Here is a 21,169-nt window from a genome sequence, read left to right as displayed (position 1 = left end):
ATCTTCCCACCTCTTTTCACGCTTCCCTTCGTGTGAGACGCCTTTTTTATTTATCTTAAGGGTTGAGTTGCCAGCAAGAGCGAACTTTCGCTTCCTCTTTACTGGGAATCAACATATATAATCTGAAATATGACCATGCTGATAATGTTTCACATAAAACTGCTCTCTGATAGCACTGCCATTTCTATATTTATACTCCACACACATACATGCACTTATGCTCAGTCTCACATCTAAGACTGTGACCTGTTGTGCAGTGATTGTTAATGTGTCAACCTGAGCACAGGTAATCACGAACAAGAAACACATAAGTCTCTTACTGATCCGACCATTTGTCTTTAAATTTTAACAGGACAAGGGTGTTGAAATTATTTCGCGTGTGTGTGATTTAATAAAATTTTCAGTCAACATATTCTGGATCAAACTAAAGATAGCAAACCAACAGAAAGAGAGATAGAAGAAGGAAATATAAAATTAAAGCACATTCATCTTCCTGACTGATCAGACAGAGTGGAAGGAGTGAAGTGATAGAGGCAGTTCTACTTCAGTTGAATGATTTGTCTCCATCAGGATCAAATTCAGAATGAATATCCACCGTGTTCTGTTCTTCTGCTTCTTCTCAGGTGAGGACTGATTACCTGACTGTCTCTTTAAAGCTGCAGCACACACTTTTTGGTCACTGTGTTCTTATTCAGGTGTCCTGTTGTTCTCTGATGTTTTCTGTTACTAATTTCACAATCTAATCCATTTGGAAATAAATGTAAAGCAATTTAAACTAAACTTAATATTCATTATCCGTTATTAATAGCTGCTCATTTATCTAGTTAATGTTAGAAAGTAGGTGAATTTGAAAACAGCTAAAAGGGCAAAAACAGCAACTACCATAACAACTGCTGTAGAGTCAGTGCATCTCATCTTCACCTCTTCTGCTCACTTGATATCTCTGTTTTGTCCCTTGTACCTTCTATCACCTCTTACACCACCCTCATTAACCTGCAGTCTGTTTTACAGTCAGTGTACAGCACAGGAAGTCCTGACCATCAGGGTTCTCTGTTCATCTTTCCAACAGCACTGTGTGGTGGAAACACTGGGCTCGTCAGCGCAAAAGTCAACATTTATACAGGAGCTGAGGGAGAAACTGGTACAATTAATTGCAACGTGTCTCCGTCTGGAAGCAGGAAGTTCTTCTGTAAGAACGAATGTAAAGCAGAAGATATTCTGGTTAAAACAGATGATGTCAGAGCTCAGAGTGGCAGATACAGCATTGAATACAGAGATGGATCTTCTGGAAGAGGAATTGTGTCTGTGACCATCACAAATCTGACCAAGTCTGACTCAGGACGGTACAGGTGTGGTCTGGGCGGGACTTCGGTTCCAGAATCATTCAGTGACTTTGAGGTCAGAGTTTCAGATGGTGAGTTTCTACTGAAAGTCATTAAACCGGATATATTTAGTAAATTCAACATGTTTAGTTTTAGATTTTTAAAGCTTAGGAAAAATATACATTTAAATTGTGGGGAGAATGTGAGTGATTTATGATGTATGGACTCTCAATTTATTGATATTAGATCAAATGATTTCCCTTCTAGTCACAGCCTGTGGTTGAACTGGGCAGCTCTCAGTGTGACTCTGTGGATCTGTGTTAATGTGAAGCAGGAAGTACTGTGATCAGACGCGTCTTACAGGAAGAACAGAAAGTAACTAATGATTGTTTCTCTTTTCAGCAACTGGAATCTCTGGTTTTCTCCATACATATACTGAAGGAGAAAACGTCACACTGGGATGCAGCGATACTGTCTATGGAAGGCAGAAGTTCTTCTGTAAAGGTGAATGTAAAAAAGAAGAGGACATTATCATTGACACAGATGGGAACAGAGCTCAGAGTGGCAGATACAGCATAAAGTATGACGCAGGATCTGTATTTGGACTGTATGTGAGCATCACACAGGTGACCAAGTCAGACTCAGGACAGTACAGGTGTGGTTACGGCAGAGCTCTGTCTCCAGATTCATACCGCAAGCTTCAGATCATGGTCATAGATGGTGAGTTTTTGTTTTATTGAATGTCATAAAAATGTGTCTTCATAACCCATCTACCTCCTGTTCAGAGCACGTTAATTTAATTAAAAAAAAGTCCAAGGTGGATGTGATCCAGAAAGGGTTAATGGTGTGCAACTTAAACCCCAGCAGTATATTTTAATGATCAGATTTGCATTGATGATAATGGTATGGACGGACCTTCATCGCCAGATCCCTACCGGGAGTTTGAGATCTTTGTCTCAGATGGTGAGTTTACACTTAAAGTAAAATGAAAATAAATGAGAATAAATGTTTGTTCATGTCTCTGGAGGTCTGAAGAAATTTTTCACTGACAGCTGCTGATGTATATCCCCAGTGAACTCGGATAAATGTTCATTTAAAACCGTTCAGCTGACACACAGACACAGACTCATTTCTCTCATCAGGATTTCTGCATGTTTATGTTCACAGTTCCAACCACTTTAAAACCAACATCGACTCTACCGGTCTTTTTAACATCAGACCCATCAGTCTCCACACCAACACAGATTTCTCAGACTGACCAGCAGCAGACTGGGACAGCATCACCTCGAGGTACATCCACACACTGTTTGATGAAAATCTAAGACTGAAAGCAATGACATGCAATTGTCCTTTCAGCACCTAGCAAAGCTTCTCAGCCAGTGGCTTTGGAGAAGGTCCCAGTCAAAGCTGTGAAATGTGTGCATTGTCTCTGTGTGCATGTGTGTGTGTTAATGTGTGTATGTACAATAGATCTGCATGTTTTTATGCAAGTACATAACTGAAGTGCTTGTTTGTACATTATTGCACGGAATAGCTCCATCAAACACAAATGACATCCAGATTTATACATCACACTCCACTTATTACAGATTTGTACAAGCGACTAACCGTCCCAGTTTCCCCATCACTCATCGTGCTGGGGGACCTAAGTGACATTAGTATAGAGGTTGACACATCATACATGCTTCTCACTGCCTTATGCATCGCCAAGAAAACTATCCTCATGAACTGGAAGGCCAAAAAGAATATTATTATCACCCAATATCGGAATCACCTTATAGATCACATTAGCAGGCAGTAAATGTCTGCTGTAAAAAAAACAAAGTGACACAATTCCAATCTCTCTGGTCCCCTTTGATCAACTTTATCACTTAATGGGGGTGGGTGTGTCCTGCCTTGCTGGTCAGGGTCCCGTATGGCCGGTAGGTGTGTCTGCGGTGCGGGCGTGGGGGACTGTTTATTTATTTATTTTTTTAATGTTGGTTGATGGCGTGGTGTTGGCGGGGGGCGGTGGTGCGGCGCTCGAGCTGCCTAGGACGGGGGGACCGGTGTTCGCCCTGTATTCGGCGTGCCGCTGCTGCGGGGTGGGTAGCCACTCTGCTTGGGTGTCGCGCGGTTGTTGGTATCGGTGCGCGGGTGGTGATTTTGACTCGCGCGCTGTGCGGATGTGGTGGCGCTCGGTGCTTGGCTGCTTGGATTCATTGTGCTTTTTCCCTGGGCAGGGTCTCTGAATGGCTGCTGGGCGTTTAGTTTGTGCATTGGAGTCCGGGGGAGGCATTTCCTCGTTGGCTTGGAGGGACCTGTTTGCGTCCCTGTTTTGCTTCATTGGCCTCGGATCCGTGCTTCCCCATTTCTCTGTCGGCCAGTTGTTGGACCCCTCTGGATACTGAGGTATATAGTTAGTTTTCGAAATGTGCAGTGTGGGTGCGTGCAGGGCTGTGCAGGGCAGTTCTTGGCCCTTGACAGGTGGGTGGGTTGGTGGTGGCATGCAGCTGAGCTAGTTGATTTTGCCTCGTTGCTGGTTTGGCTGGTGTTGCACGGCGGCTGGGAGGCGTGCTGGGCATGGGGGATGTCGGCTGGTGCTGGTGGCCTTAGTTTTTTCCGGCGGTTGGGGCGGACTTTTATTGCCGGGTGCACGGTGACCTGTGCAGCGCGTTTGCTGCCGGGCTGGGACTTGCTGCTGGTGTTTCTCTCCGCTGGCTTTCGCTGTCGTGTTGTTCCGTTTGCTCTCTCTCGTTTGCCCGACCTCGCACGCGGGATAACTGGTTGGACTTTGTCTGTCTAGTGGGTACAATATGATAGACAGGGTTGAACAAATGGCTATAACAAAATAATTTAATTTAAAAGACCTGTCCCCAGATGAAAGCATTGTTCTCAGCTGAAGAATGATTCACACACGGTTCAGTCAGTGTTGTCCGGACTTTGAATGTGGTGTCCAATTTTTCCTGGACACCTGCCAGAAAGAAAAAAAGCTGAAAATCAAATGCTTAATAGTTTTTTGATATTTGTTGATTTTTGTGTACCTTGATTAAGTGCAATGAGCTCCGACAGACTATTTCCACTTCATTGATGGACCCTGTGGGTGAAGTCTGGTGAACTACCCAATGAGAAAGAACACAGTGTGTTCCAGAAAATTCTTCTCTTCAAGGAATTAACTTTTCTTCAACAACATGTTCTTCTACAGAACGTCTTGGGTTACGTATGTAACCCTTGTTCGTGGCAGGGCTGAACTATGTGCCGGGTGCAGAAGGAAGGTCCAGACTGTAAAACCGGATAAAAGTGTGAGGGGTGGTCCAGCCAGCCCTGTCACAATAATCCTGGGGTGACGCCCCTGCAAGGAGGGCCCGAGTAGAGTGCGCCCTTACGGCCATAGGTGAAGGCAAACTGCGCACCTGATAGGCCAGGGAAATAGTCTTAACGGTCCAGTTGCTGATGGTGTGTTTAGAAGCGGGGAGCCCAGCCTTGGGGGACCCGAAACACACCAGCAACTGGTCTGCTTTCCTCCACCGGGAAGACCTCAGAGTGAAAATACTCAGTGCTCCGACCGGGCAGAGCAGATGAAGTATCCCGTCCTCCGCCGTCACATGAGGTGGGGAATGAAACGCCTGCAGCACCGTGGACCCTGCCAGTCTGGCCGGAACCTTAGGGACATAACCTGGACAAGGGTGCAGGATGGCCCTGACCCTCCCAGGGGCAATAGTTTCATTCATAGTTCAGCCCTGCCACGCCCAGAGGCGTTCCCGTAGTGTCGTCACCGACACAGTTCGAGTTCCCTCGAAGGGGAACTTAAATATGTAAATGCATGTGTATTTATGTAAACTATATTCTTTTGTTTTTAGATTTTGCATATTTAAAAATAGAACAGTTATTCAGGTGTTACTATTAGTTTGACAGCACTGCATGAACAGGGCCTCAGGTCCCACATGTTAAATCATCATTTATTAATCAGGAAACATCTGTAAAACCTCCACCACAGGTTGGATCTCCTTCACCACTGTGCTGCTGTATGTTTTCTCTATTCCTTTCATCATCGTCTTCCTCTCAGGGCTGACACTGATGATAATCTGTATTCAGAGGAACACCAAACCTAAAGGTGAGGCAACAGGAAACTCTTACACAGCAACAACAACAAGTGAAACTTCCCATTTCTCATTAAAAAAAGCATTTCAGTCAGGACGCTCACGTCAAAGTTTTAAAGACTTGCAACAATACATACTGTAGTTTGACAGTGTGGCTTTGCTCATGTAATTCTCTGGAACAAATCTGAGCAACAGACTGTCCCTGAGCTCACACAACCACAAAATGTAATGAACTAAATGCTAATACATGAGGAATGTGCACAATGAGATTTGTTTTTTTGGTTTGTTTCATCATTTATAATAGAGAAAATACTTTGTCTGTTTCACAGGTTTGCAGACCAGAGGAAATTCAGATGGCACAAACATGGAGGTGACTTTCTTTAACTCTTTGATTACTCTCACTGTTGGATAAGATGTACCAATGTAGGTGACAACCATTAAAGATGCCAATCCTCAGGATTGGAATCAGGGTGATATTTTAACATGCTGATCCTTTCTTTACTGAACTCTGCTGTGTTTACTCACGTTGTTGAGTTGCAGCGCAGCTCTCCTTCACGCCTACAGTGCAGCATTGTTCATTTTCATGCATGAGTGAAGGATCTTGGACTCTTCCGTTCACTCGTCACACGTCAGCTGCATGGGCTCCGTCAGTAGAGGAAACAGAATTGATTAGTTCACGACTCTCAACTGTGGGTCTCTAGGTTTGAGTCATTCATTCGTCACGTGACAGCTCCTACTGTGGAGCAGGAATGAACTACGCATTCACCGCTGATATTCTCCTCAGTCTTTTGTTCAATCTGCAGGCTGAGTTACTGCCACCGCCGGAGAATGAGAGGCTACGATGGCCCATAGGTCTCAGGCCTAATACAAACTAACTAAACTAATTCTGTTGTGGCTTTTGTATTAGGCCTGAAACCTACGGGCCACCGTAAGAGGCAGGTCGGCTGTTAGGTAACAGTCACTGGACTGACATTATATAGCTATTTTGATAATGTAACATTTAATAAAGCATAACGTTATTACAGAGCAGTGATGTTGTGCTAAGTTATAGTTTTAACACAGCCGTACTGTAACTTTAGTCCTGCTAGTGTTTAACATTAGAGCTAACAGCTTATGAGAGTTGTTCTGGGTCCACTTCAGAGCCCTGACAGGGTTCTACCTGGAGCTGAATTACCTCAGAGGTCGTCTCCTCTCCAAAACAAACAGACCCGGTCATTAAAACATTAAAACACAGCCACGTAGCAACGTTAGCGTTAACCCTGTAAACAGCTAACAGCTGATCCAGGTCTGCCAGAGAACGCAACGTAACTTTTCCTTTTTATTTACCAACAGAGCCGTGCTGTTGTTTCACAGCTCCTGACTGGTGAACAACCTGCAGTGTTTGAGAGATGTACTCATGTTCTCTGTTTTAGATCTTCAGATTCACAGTTTTAGTTTGGACGGGAGGTGGAAATGTAGCAAAAGGTCTGCGTTTTAAAACAAAAATGTTGTAGTGTGGAAGGGGCCTAAGACGTCTGTAAGCTCCTCACACTACAGGATCATTTGTTCTGACCAGCCTCAGCTTGGGAACAAAATGTATTCCAGGTGTAGGAGCCAAATGGGTTGTTTTCCTCCAAGCCACAGGGGGATGATGATATTGCATTGTGTTATTAGGGCCGATTCTGGCCTCATGTAATTTAAGTTCCTGTACTGATGCAAACAGGTGTTTGAAGAGGAGCAAACAGGTTTTTTTTACTGTGCTCGGATTATGTTGTTTGTTTTACTTTATATGATTTAGTGTTATGGATTGGAAGTGGACGCTGTAAGGACGCAGGAAATAAATGCCTTAAACTGCAAGCTATTGGAAAACACTGGATCGCTTTTCTGAGTACACGTTAGAAACAATAATCCAAATTAGCAACCAGTCGCGGCTAAAGTTTAGGACTTAGTCACTACACCAGGTTTTTGCCTTACAGACTGGAGGAGAGGTCATTTTCAAATAATCAGTTTACTTATTTTTATCAAAATGACATCATACACTTAGATGTATGGTCTGTACTACGAAGCGGGTAACTGGCTTATTCACGTAACTTCAGGAGTAACTTGGTGTCGGGTGTAACTTCCTGATTAACCCGTACTACGAAAGGTGGATAGGTGTTACTCGAGGTCTGTTGCCATGGCAATTTACGCCGCATCTCTAAACTGCTCCGAGCAGGTTTTGCTCGTGGTTAACTCGAGGTTACCCTACACATGGACTACAAACCACATCTGTACTCAGTGTTACTGATGAAAAGGGTATTAATAAACACCACTTCATAAAATATGTTTAGATTTCATCCTGATTTGCTCCACTGCGGTTGGAATGAAGTTCTGAACACAACAGCATTACGTTCAGACAGCGAGCCCTGCAGCCGGTGGGGATTTTAGAGAGTTTCTTATATGTAGCCCATCTGTAGTCTATAATTGAAGTGTTTTCACATATTTAGATGACTATTTTACGTGTCCAAAAATAAGGAGCCAGGGTGGGGGTTAGGCTAATAACTGAGAGAAGAAAAAATTACCTAGATGAAAATAAAAATAAATGATAAAAAATAAATGATAATAAATAATAAAAAATTGAAAATCACTCTGTTTTCTTCTGAATACGTCCGATCCAAGGCAAAGTCTCTAAGGTGCATGATAGTGATTGTGGGCTAAACTCACGAGTTTTTCCTCACTGTTAAATCCGATTAAAGTTTAATATAACTTTCCACTGCATGCATAATACATGTGTGATGTTGCAGCCTTGCAAAGTTTCTCTCATAAATGTGTGACTATAATTTCAGAGAATATTCAAGTTTTTTACTTGTAGATTAATCTTGGAAATTTAATTTTCTCTCGGATTATTAGGACTACCTAGCTGGCTCCTTTTTTTTATTACAATGGACCTTATGTGCAGTTGTACCTTTACATCTTAATCATATTACACATAAAAGAGCCTGTAAAATACACACTAGAGATTTGAACTACAATAAGAACAATGGGAAGATAATTAGGCTACACATTTACTCAATGCGAAGCCAACAAGCCTCTCTGGCTTTGTTGTCCACCACAAAATTAGATTTAGTTACATTCATAATTTCCTGACACTACCAACATGCATTCCTCTGGAGAAATACAGAGCATGCGCCGTTGCGAAAAATCTCTGCCTGCACGGCCGAACACGCCCGTTTTATGCGAACACACACCACCTCCAACTAAGTTATTATTAATAATAATAATATTATTATTATTAAGTAATTCCCTCAGGTAAAGTCTGGAGAGATGTGGACTAAAGTGTAGATAAAGGGCGCAAAAGGTCTGTGAGGGACACTGGCGGTTCTAGATTATTGAGGGGGCCAGGCTGGGGCCCGTTGTCTGAGGGGCACATTCAAAAGAGACAAATAATAATAATAATAATAAATAATAATACCTTTCATAGCACTCAAGGACACCTTACAGATTAAAACAGTTAAAGGCAATGTTCAATCTTTCAAAATGTCTTATTTAGTGTATAATGAAATTTTTTAGTATGTTTCAGTAATATGATATTTTCAGTAACTTAGTTATATCCATACATCCATTGTCAACTGCTTCTCCTTGATTTTACAGTATCAATGGTGTAGATATTTGTAGGAGCAGCTTACTCGGAAAAGGTGATTACTGCTGAAACAGTCTTACTTGTACTTTACTTGAGTATTTAAAATTTATAATTATAATGCCTTTATTTGACATTTATAATTACTTGTTGCTTTAAAAGACAAAAACAAACACATAATATGCTGATATTATATGATGCAGTACAATACTACTAATCAATTATCAAGTCTTCTTCAATACAGAATGATGTTGTGAGTAAAATATGATGATAAAGAAAAAAATAGGTGATTCTGATTAGCTGGAAGGTGTGGATCAACTTTTAGTAATCAGACAACATAAACAGACGCCTGTGATGATGATTGCAGTTCTATATAAATGCACCAGTACTGAACTGGACGTAAAGAAAACATTGAGGATTGTGTTACAACATAAATGTGCAGGTAACCTCAGACCCTGCAGTACAAATATAGATGATGGAGAGGGGAGGAGAGTAGAGCTGTGTGTGTGTGTGTGTGTGTGTGTGTGTGTGTGTGTTTTGTGTTTGGAGGAGGGACTCCATCATTTAAAGAAGTTAGAAGTTCCTGGTTTGTCAGTGAAGAAGTCAGAGAGGCAGCAGTAAACCATCAGAGCCTCAACATGAAAGTCCGTCACACTTTGATCTGCTTCTTCTTCCTCTGTGAGTATTCACTTTGGATTTCTGTCTCTCTCTCTTATTATGTATTTTTTCTTTATTTATTCTCATGAGTTAAATATGATGATCAGAGTCAGGTATGAGGCACTTTAATGGATGTTCAAGTCTGTCTGAAAACAGTCCTCACATAGAATGTGGATTTCACCTCCATCTTTTTGAGCTCTTTTTGAGGATAGTACATATCCTTTAAAATATAGTCCAGTAATAGTTCTTTAGTTAACTTTCTTAAAATGAACTGCACATGAGGAAGGAAAATGAAGGGCATAATCTTACACGGTTAGAAGAGAATCGAATCCCAACATCTGAGAAGCTGGAACCAGCAACTGTTTGACATTTTGACCTGTGAAATCGCAAAAAAGAATAGTTGCCATTAAGTGATTAATTGTTGCAGCTCTACTTGTTTTCAAAGGTAACAAAGTGCAATTTTGTTGCTTGTTGCTGTATTTTATGGTGACAGAGTTTGTGTGTTCTGTTGCTTCAGCCTGACTGTTAGTGGACTTTGTTGTAGCTTCACAAGATTTGATATAACTTCTGTATGTAGTAGATTTTACAGAAAGATATCACACAAACAGGAACAAAAGAAATGCATGGATTTAAGAACTGGATAAATAAACATCACATTTTACATCACATTAAAAAAAAAATTCATAACCTACTGATCACTGTTTACACATCTAACAAATCCTGCTAAAGCTCTGATGTAAATACAGTCAGTCAGTTCTGTGTTCTGATAAACGGGAAGAAAGAGTTACAGAATGTTGAAAGTCTCACTGAACTCTTGTGGTTTGTGGCTTAAAAACTGACCTGAAAGTTTTAATCTACAATATTTATGTTCACATTTTGTCTGGTTCTCCTTTTTAATACTGATTTCATTATTTCATATTGTTTTGTTGGGGCTCTGTTACTGTCTGTTCTGCTGTATACTCTGTTTTCCACTTTTATAGAATAGAAATTAATATTTAATTCTAAATGGATGTTTTTACTGACATAAAAACATAGTAGTTTTACATGCGTTTCATCATTGTTCACACAATTTTATGGCTCAGAGAAAAAGGAAGGAAGAAAGGAGGAGAGTTAAAAGGACAAAAAATATCAAAAACCATAACAGCAGCAAAACTAGAAAATAAACTCTAAATTAAATCATCTGGAGGGAATCAGTTACTTTTTATAATTTACATTTGATGTTTTGAAACCTTTATTTATCCAGAGGATAATAAAAGAAGATGGATAAAAGAAGGACAGAGATGTTAAAAGCGAAATAACAGTGCCAGTCTGTGATCCTCAGCCACAGACTGGTTGAACTGGGCAGCTCCCAGTGTGACGTGAAGCAGCAAATGTTGTGATCAGACTGCAGCATCTTACAGGAAGTTCAGACAGTAACTATTGTTGTTCATCTTTTCAACAGCTCTGCAGGATGGAAACACTGGTCTCACCAATGCCCAGATCCCATCTGTCCATACAGGAACTGAAGGAGGAGATATCAGAGTTAGATGCCCCTTTTCTTCACCTGGAGTCAGGAAGTTCTTCTGCAAGAGAGAATGTAAACCAGAGGACATCCTCACTGAAACAACTGGTGTCAGAAATCAGAGAGGCAGATACCGCATCTCAAATGAAAGAGGAGGATTTTACTTTGTGCGCATCACACAGCTGATCAAGTCTGACTCAGGACGGTACAGGTGTGGTCTGGGGAGACCTTCATCACCAGATTCCTACCTGGAGTTTAAGATCATTGTCACAGATGGTGAATTTCCACTTAAAGTAAAAGTAAAATGAATGAGAATGTTTGTTCATGTCTCTGGAGGTCTGAAGAAAGTTTTCATTGACAGCTGCTGATGTTTTAAATTCCCAGTGAACTCTGATAAATGTTCATTTCTGCATGTTTTTGTTGCTCACAGCTCACGTAGTTCCCACTTCAAAACCAAAACTGACTCTACCGGTCTTTTCAACATCAGACCCATCAGCCTCCACACCAACACAGATTTCTCAGACTGACCAGCAGCAGACTGGGACAGCATCACCTCGAGGTACATCTACACACTGTTTGATAGATGAAAGTCTAAGACTGAAAGCAATGACATGTAATTGTCCTTCCAGCACCTAGCAAAGCATCTCAGCCAGTGACTATGGAGAAGGTCCCAGTCAAAGCTGTGAAACCACAATTTGTATGTGTTAATGTGTGTATGTAAAATAGATCGGTATGTTTTTTTGCAAGTACATGAGTTTAATAAAGTACTTGTTTAGTACTTGAATAAACAGAGACTCCTCTATGAGAAAACACTCGTATGAAAGCTAGTCAAATGGAAGGGATGTGTGCAATGATGGACCAGATTGAGCAATGGCTGTAACAACACCATTTGATTTAAAAGAACTGTATCCAGCTGAAGGCATTGTGCTAGGCTGAAGAATGATTCACACACGGTTCAGTCAGTAGCTAAATTGTTGTCTGGAACTATGTATGAGGTGTCCTATCATATGATTTTCCTGGACACCTGCCAGCCAATCAGAAGTTAGTGATTTCCATAAAAAATGAACAGTGTTGGGAAAGTTACTTCCAAAATGTAATACATTATACATTACTAATTACTGTCATTTGGGAGTAATTAGTTATATTACAATATTACTGTCTCTGAACTGTAATGCTTTACACTACTTTTGAGTTACTTTCACTGCTATTTAATGGCCGCATTATTCTGGTGGGTTCTAGTTATGTGCAGAGTTATATCTGCGGATCGGGTGGGTCGGGTGGAAAAATTATCCTTCTGATTAATAGCGAGGGGGGGATGGGTGAAATAGGATGAATCGTCTTAAAAAACAAAACACCACTTAATTTTGGGTTAAAATGCGTTGCAACACGCATTACTGAGCAGGGCCGTGCAGAGACCTTTGGAAGGGCAGGTGCTCAAAGTATAAAAGGGGCACATGGAACAAGGATTTAAATAGGGCTGTTCTCAAAATATCGGTACGGAAATATATTGTTATGTATTCCTTGCTGATGTGCGTATACTGATGCTTCTGTATCGATATGTCAGCAAATGCTGTGACAGTTTGTAAAAAGAAACGCAGGGAATACCCAGCTCTAGCTTTAAAACACTGTTGGCTGACAACTTACAGGGAACAGTTGCTGGTGAAGGGGTTGCTGATAATACAGGTGGTGATCTGTGACTAGATGTAAATGCTCCGTATAGCGCCTTTCTAGTCTTTTCGACCACTCAAAGCGCTTTTACACTACATCTGCTATTCACACACTGAGCCTAAGTGCTCAAACAGAAACTAACATTCACATTCATTCACTGGTGGAACAGCCAGGGGTAATTCAGGGTTCAGCATGCAGGCTGGAGGAGCCAGGGATTGAACCGCCAACCTTCCGATTAACAGGCAACTGGCTCTAGCTCCTGAGCCACAGCCATAACAAACAAGAATAGCTGATGAAACAAATATGTGACCTGCTGTAGTGCTGCAGCCGCTGCCAAGGCTGACTGCTATGAGAAAATAAGAGGAGATGCTCACAGAGACTGCTGCACAGAGAGAGCTGCAGGTAGAGGAAATAAGATAGCAGATTCAAAAGAATGTGGGAAATATTCTGAGAACTTGGAGAAAGGACAAGGTTGGCCAAGGCAGGGGTAAGAGTGAGACAAATATAGACAGGTGTGTGTGTGTGTGTGTCTGTCTGTGTGTGTCTATAGGCAATATTTTGATAATGATTTTATATATTGTGTTGTGAATCTGAGATATATTTGGATTTTGATTGACTATATGTCTGTAATCATAAATCTATATAAATAAACTAAGATGTGTGTGTGTGTGTGTGAGTGTGTGTATGTTCATTCTGTTGGCCCATAATAACCATGACAGAGTAGCTTTTACCTTTCACAATAACATTTCATACCTTTTTCTATAATCTAACAGGGCCCTTTCTTCGTCACGCTTTACTTTGATGTCAGGAATTATATTTACTTTACATTGACACAGATATTATTTTGTAAAACTTTGAATAATAGCCATAATAATCACTGAATTGACCCTGCCTTTATTTGGGACAGGCGTCCATATGGGACAGGCCTTTAATTCTTTTTGCACAAAACTGAAACTACTATGAAACAGTTTATTCATAAAAATTATCGAATAATATCAAATACATGTCATTCATTTGATGTAGCTCCGACAGACTGCTTATGCGCTTTTATTTTGAAGTAGGCTAACATCAGACAACAACACGGTGCAGGATGAGAGAAGTTAGCAGACAGATCGGTGGACCCTTACAGACTAAAGGAATATAAATAATCAAGGAACGGACACATTCAGGCTTAACGAGGGCCTCAAAGTTAACGTGAGTCAGCACTTTCTTCCCCTTTTCCTCTCTTGTAGCCATGCAGGTTACACCGGTAAATCTAGAAGAATTAGACTTTGGGTCTTGTTGTTTCCGTTAAATGCACTTAACAGTGGTATTGTGAGGGATCTAACCGGTCTAACCATGTTGAGCAAGTCTATATCGACATATTGATCATACTGTTTAAACATTAATATTTGTTTTAACGATCTAAGCAGCTTAGAAGCAGCTAAAGGTTTAAGAGGTTTTATACATACAAAGAACTTCTATAATAAATAAACCAGGCGTTAAATTGAGGCAGGCTTTATTTGTCAAAATGTGTTCCCACACCAGGCCAGTAAAGGAGGTATTTGGGACTCGGCTATTAGTTGAAGTTTTACGGTACATGTATTTCCAGTTATTTCGTTTATATAGCAGGTTTGCTGTTGTAAACACAGTTAAAATGTAGACTAAATCTATTCCAATACTGTTCTGAATGAAATGGGCTGATAAGTAGGCAGAAGTAGGAGGAATAAGTATCAGTATAAACCTGTTTTACCAATGTTGTTATAATTATTTTAAGGCACACTATGCTTTGTACATTACTGTAATAATCCTAGTTTAAGTGAAAGTTTTTAGTCAAATTACATAAAAAAGATCAGACCTCTCGACGCCCGTGAAACTTTTCTCCCTCAAACAGTGAAGTGAACAGAGGGCCTTTGTTTATCTGTGTGTAGAAGTAACATTAGCTGTCGGCACAGTGTTAGCCAGCAGCTAACGCTACTTCTACAGGTGACAACAATATACACAACAACTGTGCTGCTCTCTTTGCGTCATTCTTCTAAAATACATCCAACAACCCACAACTAGCACATTGTGGCAAACCCCTCATACCGGCGGAATCGAAGGTGTCCTGTAGGCAGAGCCGCTGAAACACTAACGGTGTCTGAACGGGAGGGCTCGTCGTGGATGAGGTCATCAGGTGAAAGGTCATCACGTGGTCATTATATTTACTGTGAAATTATTATTCATTCATTTTACTAATAGTTTTATTGGGCGGGCCTTCACAAAAGGGCCTTTACAAATTTTAAACTGTATTATTTCATTAAATTTTTCATTGACAAACGGGCACTTTGGGTGAACAAAGGGCAGGTGCTCAAGCACCCAGCGCAGCCCTCTCTGCACGTGCATGTTACTGAGATTGTAACAGGTATAATATTACTGAATTGAAAATGAAATACTTAATAGTTTTTTTGTTTAATTTTATGTCTCATATTGTTGATTTTTGTGTACCTTGATTAAGTGCAATGAGCTCCGACATGAGCTATTTCCACTTGAATTATACCCACTGAGAAAGAACACAATGTGTTCCAGAAAGTTCTTCTCTTCAAAGAGTTAACTTTTCTTCAACAAGATGTTCTTCTACAGTACTTAAATATGTAAATGCATGTGTATGTATGTAAACTATATTCTTTTGTTTTTAGGATTTGATATCTTGTTTAAAATAGACAGCTATTCAGGTGTTACAATAAGTTTGACAGCACTGCATGAACAGGGCCTCAGGTCCCACATGTTCAGGAAGCATCTTGAAAACAAACTTTCTTTCTTCAACCTCCACCACAGCTTTGACCTCCTCCACCGCTGTGTTGCTGTATGTAGTTCCTATAATAGTCATCCTCTCAGAGCTGACACTGATGATAATCTGTATTCAGAGGAACACCAAACCTAAAGGTGAGGCAACAGGAAACTCTTACACAGCAACGACAACAAGTGCAACTTCCCATTTCTGATCAAAAATGACATTTCAGTCAGGACGCTCATGTCAAAGTTTAAAAGACTTGCATCAATGCATACTGTAGTTTGACAATGTGGCTCTGCTCATGTAATTCTCTGGAACAAATCTGAGCAACAGACTGTCCCTGAGCTCACACACCCACAAAATGTAATGAGCGTGAAAGACATGTTAAAGAAACAAACAAATTCAACTAAATGCCAATACATGAGGAGGGTGGGGAGGTGGAACGACTGATATTTGAGGGGCGGGCAAATTGGTATTTGGAAATACACAGCATTACTTTCCTGCTGTTTGCAGGTTTTGTAGACCTACAGAGTGCTAATGATAGTTAGATCAGTATAGAGACAACAGTATTTGTAGCCGTGCTAGGAGTGTGGCTCTAGAGATGGCACTGTCAGGTGGTCAGTCCACCACTGTGGTCAACAGTTACGGGATGGAATGCCATTGTTGTACAAGAAGATTTTATTTTTTTATTTTATTTATTTTTATTTTATTTTAGTTTGTTTCGCCATTTATAATAGAGAAAAATACTTTTGTCTGTTTCACAGGTTTGCAGACCAGAGGAAATTCAGATGGCACAAACATGGAGGTGACTTTCTTTAACTCTTTGATTACTCTCTGTTGGATAAGATGTACCAGTGCAGGAGACAGTAGTTAATTCTCAGGATTGGAATCAGGAGAAATTTTAATAGATAGTATCGGCTTAAATAACACCGATCACATGCTGATCCTTTCTTTACTGAACTCTGCTGTGTTTAGTCACCTTGTTGTGTTGCAGCACAGCTCTCCTTCACGCCTACAGTGCAGCATTTCACTGCACGTAGGAGTGAAAATTAGAGAGTTACTATAAACATCTTTTGGGCACACAGTGAGTGGATCCTGAGTCCTGACATCAAGATTCACTCTGACCCTAACAAATCTGTTATTGAATCTTTAATCTTACATGTTACTGCCAGGTTCACCTCTTAAAATGGTAAACATTGGCTGATTAACGTTACTTCTGTAAGTGCCAAAAATGAAACTTTTCTCCATCAGGTCTGTGTCTGTACAGCCAAAGATCATTTGTGCGTAAAGAGCTTCCACTCTGTTACACTGCTGTACAACCACGAATGGACTGTGTTTATATTCCAACTATTTTATTCTATTCCAACTAACAGTAGGACGTCAATGTTTTGTAAGTTACCTAAAACCATCAAACTTATTAACAGCCCCACCAGACTTTAAACCTTGCTGTAGAAAGTTTGTGGACTCAAGTAGTGACGGGTTTCACAGTGGGAAAAAAAATCAAAATGTCAACAGAAACCAAATCACTTCTGCAGTATAATCCTCTTTTTCACAAATATAGCTTAGCAGAGAGCTTCTGTCTCCACCCTCATGCACAAACTGGTTGTAATGTGTTGGTTTTCGTTTCCTGCCTCCTGCTCTCAGGAGTCACCTCCAAAAATGTATATAAAGGGATGTGTCTGTATTTCACTGTAGATCATTCTTTGTCAAAATGTTTGTGTTTTTTGTTTTCAGATCGCCCTCTATGAGAACTGTCCTCCAGCTTCTACATCTGAATCCACCTACGAGAGCCTCGATCCAGCCAGCAGGGATCAGAACCAGACCTACGCTACACTCACACACACACAACACAAATGATGCTGTTTGTGTCTCACTGAGCACTGCAACTCTGCCATAAACTCAGGTATTCCGGTAGATTAACGCTTTCTCACCAAGAAGCAGTCCACATGATCTTTAGCAGGTTTTAATAGGAAAAAAGCACTTAGACCTACACGTTAGTGGTTCCATTACAGTTTGGATTCAGACCAGAACTTAAAAAATTAGACCTTCCCCGACTGTCTTGGTTTCACTATAACAGCCTGTGGACAGATGTAAAGGGCTCAGGATTGCTTTTCTGGCTAAATCCAAAGGATGAGATGTTTATACGCTCCCGGTGCCTTCTTTTCTGCTCCCCTACAGAAACAAATGTGTGAAACATTAGTTTAGAAACAGAATTTGCAAACGTCAGCAACACAAAGTTCAAAGTCAAAACTAACATTCCTGCAAAGAAGAAAAACATTATGGGTTTTGGTGGCTGACATTAGAGAATGTTAGCTTGCTTGCTAACGTGGACAAATTGCTGTCCAAAGAAGCCAAAAGGTCAGCTGATTGATCCAGACTCCCAGGGCTGATCTGGCTGGTGGATTTACTGGCTTGCTGTTTGCAGGTTACTTTGGTGGCGTGAGTGGGCCATGCCAGCGTTTTATGACTATATTTATTATATGTATTATTTATTATATTACTTAGATAATTATTTACCATGTAATATCAATAAAATTATAATTTTTGAAATATCATGCTGGGCAGCTAGCTTTTTTTCCATGACAATGTGTTTTAGTTTATATCTCTCCTGTCATTTTCTTTTCTTTAATTAATGGTAATGTTTGTATCTGCTCCTGTGTATAATTTGTGTGTATTAATAGACAATGAAAGAATAAAAGCTGATGTAGATTCTCATCACAATAAAGAATGAACAATGTAAAAATCAGTTTTTCTGCCCTGTCATGACTCAAGCTGTCCACAGATAACTGAAAAACCAGAGACCACCAAAACAATTTTCAGGGTATATATCCTCCACTTTGCCCAGATCTCTCTCAGTACAAATAATAATAATAATAATAATAATAATAATAATAATCTTTATTTGTAGAGCACTTTTCAAAAACAAGTTACAAAGTGCTTTAACAAGTGTAAAGACAATAATACAAAAACAATACAAGATAAAAGCATGAAAACATTGAAAAGACTAAAATACACGTTTAAGTTAAATATAAAATTAGTCAAATAGAATAAAATAAAAGGGATAAAATAAAGTCAAATAAGATCGGGAAAGGCTCTCCTATAAAAGTATGTTTTAAGAAGGGACTTAAAAGAGTTCACTGACTCAGCCGACCTGATTTCCTCGGGCAGGCTGTTCCAGAGCCTCGGGGCCCTGACAGCAAACGCTCTGTCCCCTTTAGTTTTCAGTCGAGACTCTGGAACAGACAACAGACCTCTGCCCGAGGATCTCAAGGTACGTGCTGGTGCGTATGAGACTAAAAGGTCAGAAATATAACAAGGCGAGAGGCCATGAAGAGCTTTAAAAGTGATCAATAGAATTTTAAAGTCAATTCTAAAACATACTGGGAGCCAGTGTAATGAAGCTAAAATAGGAGTAATGTGGACACATTTCTTTGTTCTGGTTAAAAGCTGGCAGCTGAGTTCTGGACAGTCTGGAGTCGATCAATAGATTTTTGGGTTAAACAGGTGAAAAGGCTGTTGCAATAATAAAAAATAATAATATAATAATAATAATAATAAATATATAGGATATCAAGAGACTGTCTGATAAATATGTATATTAATGTCTCCACATTGACCAAATGACAACAGTGAACATCTGAAGAGAAACTGCATTTAAAGAGGAACAGTGGTCACAGCAGACAACAACACTGACTGTCTTTCCCTCCTCTTCAACCACAACCCCAGTTACTGTTTTTTACAACTGCTTATACACACTTTCAAAACCATATTTCCTTTTTTCAAAACTCTACACACAAACTTTTTATTTATTTATTTATTTATTTATAAGGACAACACACATTAATCAGCATTTCAGTAAATGAGCCAGTGTTAGCCTGCTGACTAATTTTCAACTGCAGTCCTTCGGTAAGATGTTTTGAAACCTTAATGATAAAATGTACAGAACAAGTACAAGCGCCTCATATGTCAAAATGAAACACTGCATTCAAAATACCATAAACACGTCCCAAAATCAAGCATTTGCATCAAATAGCAAACACTTTTTCATAATAGTAAATTTTAGGATATATCAGTGCAAAGTTAAGCTTCATCCCACAAGACTTTCTCTTGCAGACAGCAACATGTATTTTACAATACTGTAATGCTGAAATAGTCATTAGATAGTTGCGTACCTGTTCTCATTTCTGAAGGTTCAAATTATGGACGCCACTGTAAAGCATTCATTCTGGTCTGGACTCTCAGTTCACTTTCTCTCCTGGTTGATCACATGATCAATAAGTGTGGCGTTGATCTCATTAGAGATGGCTCTCATTCTCTTTTATTGCCCTTGTCCTCTTCTAACTTGTCCTTTTCTTCCTGTTCTTCCTTCCCCTCTTTCTCTTCTTCCAACTCTTCCTCCTTAAACTTGTCCTTGTTGTCCTCGAACCTGCCTTTTCCTCCTACTCCCCTTGCTCTTGTCCATTGTTGGCATCCATTGTTCAAAACAGGTAATCTGACCTTTGACCTATTCATAGGTCTACTGTATACTAAAGCAGTGATTGGTTAGAGATCAGTTAAGTAGTTAAGTGTAATTTATACTTCTGCGTCAAATCGACGGCGTAGCCTCTGCGTAGCCCCCTACCCTACGCCGTCACCTACAACGTAGCCTGACGTGCACCTCCTCAAAAATGTAACTACACGTCAAGGCGACGCGGACCGTAAGCTCTGTGATTGGTCAGCTGGGTAACCTCGCAATGAGCCGACAGGAAGTGCCCCGTGCTTTGAAGTAAATTTTACTAGCGGCCAAAGCAGCGGCTGTAACACAGTAGACTGATATATTTGACCGTCACAACCCGAGCGAAATGACTCACTATCTGAATGTGATCCATTCAGTCGATAACATTTGAAACGGCTACACCAGCCGCACATTTACGATTTCAACCCCATTCACTTTAGCGGAGGGCTAAACCGGAAGTTAGCCTGCTCAGCTGGCAAAAGTCAACACAGTGGACGCTGCAGCGCCACCGCCGACTGGCGTTTGGGGTGTAATTGCAGAATAATGCAGACACAGATGCAAAAGAATAAATGCATGGCTATGTGTGTAGCATACGGCGTAGCTACGCACGTAGACCTACGCAGGAGTATAAATCAAGCTGCACATGTGAGGATGGGTGTGTGACCTGCTAAAGAAGCGTTTGATTGGTTGTGTTTGAAAAAGGAAGGCAAGTCACTTCCTGTTAGATTTTTATGTCTTAGGTAGAGAACTGTGTGTAGTGTTTTGAAAAAAGTATTTTATAAAAGTGTGTGAAAGGAGGAGAAATAACGGTTTTAGAGATTTCATGTGTATTTTTTTCTCTTTTAATGAGAAGTTTCAAAAACTGTGTGACATGTAAAGATTTTGTGTGTAAGCAGTTGTGAAAAACTGTGATAAAAAAATATTTATTACCATTCCCTGCCTGCCCACCAAGTTGTGTTCATACAAATTCAGATACAGCGACTGGTCAGTCAACTCTCCGCGGCGTGTCCATCATGCATCGCATGGCAGGAGCTCCTGCCTGTCACAGAAAATGAATAGGATCCGTCAACAGATCCAGTGTGGGCTGTAGTGAGTGGCAT

At 40.4% G+C, this 21,169-nt stretch overlaps 2 protein-coding genes across 4 annotated transcripts; both read left to right on the top strand.

The window, feature by feature from the left end:
* Positions 1-214: 214 nt before the first annotated feature.
* Positions 215-6,420, top strand: LOC119905014 (polymeric immunoglobulin receptor-like). 2 transcript variants are annotated; one of them, XM_038721687.1, is made up of 6 exons: positions 496-623; positions 1,070-1,414; positions 1,725-2,042; positions 2,490-2,612; positions 5,299-5,415; positions 5,731-6,409. In XM_038721687.1, exons 1-6 carry the CDS (start codon positions 584-586, stop codon positions 5,811-5,813), a joined length of 1,026 nt encoding a protein of 341 aa, XP_038577615.1. In that variant the 5' UTR covers positions 496-583; the 3' UTR covers positions 5,814-6,409. The 2 variants fall into 2 exon arrangements, with proteins under 2 accessions (XP_038577616.1, XP_038577615.1); XM_038721688.1 differs by lacking the exon at positions 5,299-5,415 and having other exon boundaries at positions 215-623; positions 5,731-6,420.
* A 3,101-nt stretch (positions 6,421-9,521) lies between these two features.
* Positions 9,522-18,320, top strand: LOC119905020 (high affinity immunoglobulin alpha and immunoglobulin mu Fc receptor-like). 2 transcript variants are annotated; one of them, XM_038721700.1, is made up of 6 exons: positions 9,522-9,674; positions 11,095-11,430; positions 11,585-11,713; positions 15,619-15,726; positions 16,339-16,379; positions 17,309-18,320. In XM_038721700.1, the coding sequence occupies exons 1-6, from the start codon at positions 9,635-9,637 to the stop codon at positions 17,429-17,431; spliced, it is 777 nt and encodes a 258-aa protein (XP_038577628.1). In that variant the 5' UTR covers positions 9,522-9,634; the 3' UTR covers positions 17,432-18,320. The 2 variants fall into 2 exon arrangements, with proteins under 2 accessions (XP_038577628.1, XP_038577629.1); XM_038721701.1 differs by lacking the exon at positions 15,619-15,726.
* Positions 18,321-21,169: the final 2,849 nt, after the last annotated feature.

This window comes from Micropterus salmoides, unplaced genomic scaffold (assembly GCF_014851395.1).
Source record: "Micropterus salmoides isolate LMB-PRFRI ecotype aquatic unplaced genomic scaffold, ASM1485139v1 Ms_hic_scaffold_16, whole genome shotgun sequence".
Lineage (NCBI taxonomy): Eukaryota > Metazoa > Chordata > Actinopteri > Centrarchiformes > Centrarchidae > Micropterus > Micropterus salmoides.
The sequence above is the reverse complement of the archived record's forward strand: the minus strand, read 5'-3'. Positions and strand labels throughout refer to the sequence as shown.

Excerpts from the sequence above, each read along its gene's own strand:
- LOC119905014 (XM_038721687.1), top strand. The coding sequence starts at position 584 with ATGAATATCCACCGTGTTCTGTTCTTCTGCTTCTTCTCAG. Across the intron at positions 1,415-1,724 it reads TGAGGTCAGAGTTTCAGATG|CAACTGGAATCTCTGGTTTT; the intron begins GTGAGTTTCTAC and ends TTCTCTTTTCAG. Across the intron at positions 5,416-5,730 it reads GAGGAACACCAAACCTAAAG|GTTTGCAGACCAGAGGAAAT; the intron begins GTGAGGCAACAG and ends TCTGTTTCACAG.
- LOC119905020 (XM_038721700.1), top strand. The coding sequence starts at position 9,635 with ATGAAAGTCCGTCACACTTTGATCTGCTTCTTCTTCCTCT. Across the intron at positions 9,675-11,094 it reads GATCTGCTTCTTCTTCCTCT|CTCTGCAGGATGGAAACACT; the intron begins GTGAGTATTCAC and ends TCTTTTCAACAG. Across the intron at positions 11,714-15,618 it reads TGGGACAGCATCACCTCGAG|CTTTGACCTCCTCCACCGCT; the intron begins GTACATCTACAC and ends CCTCCACCACAG.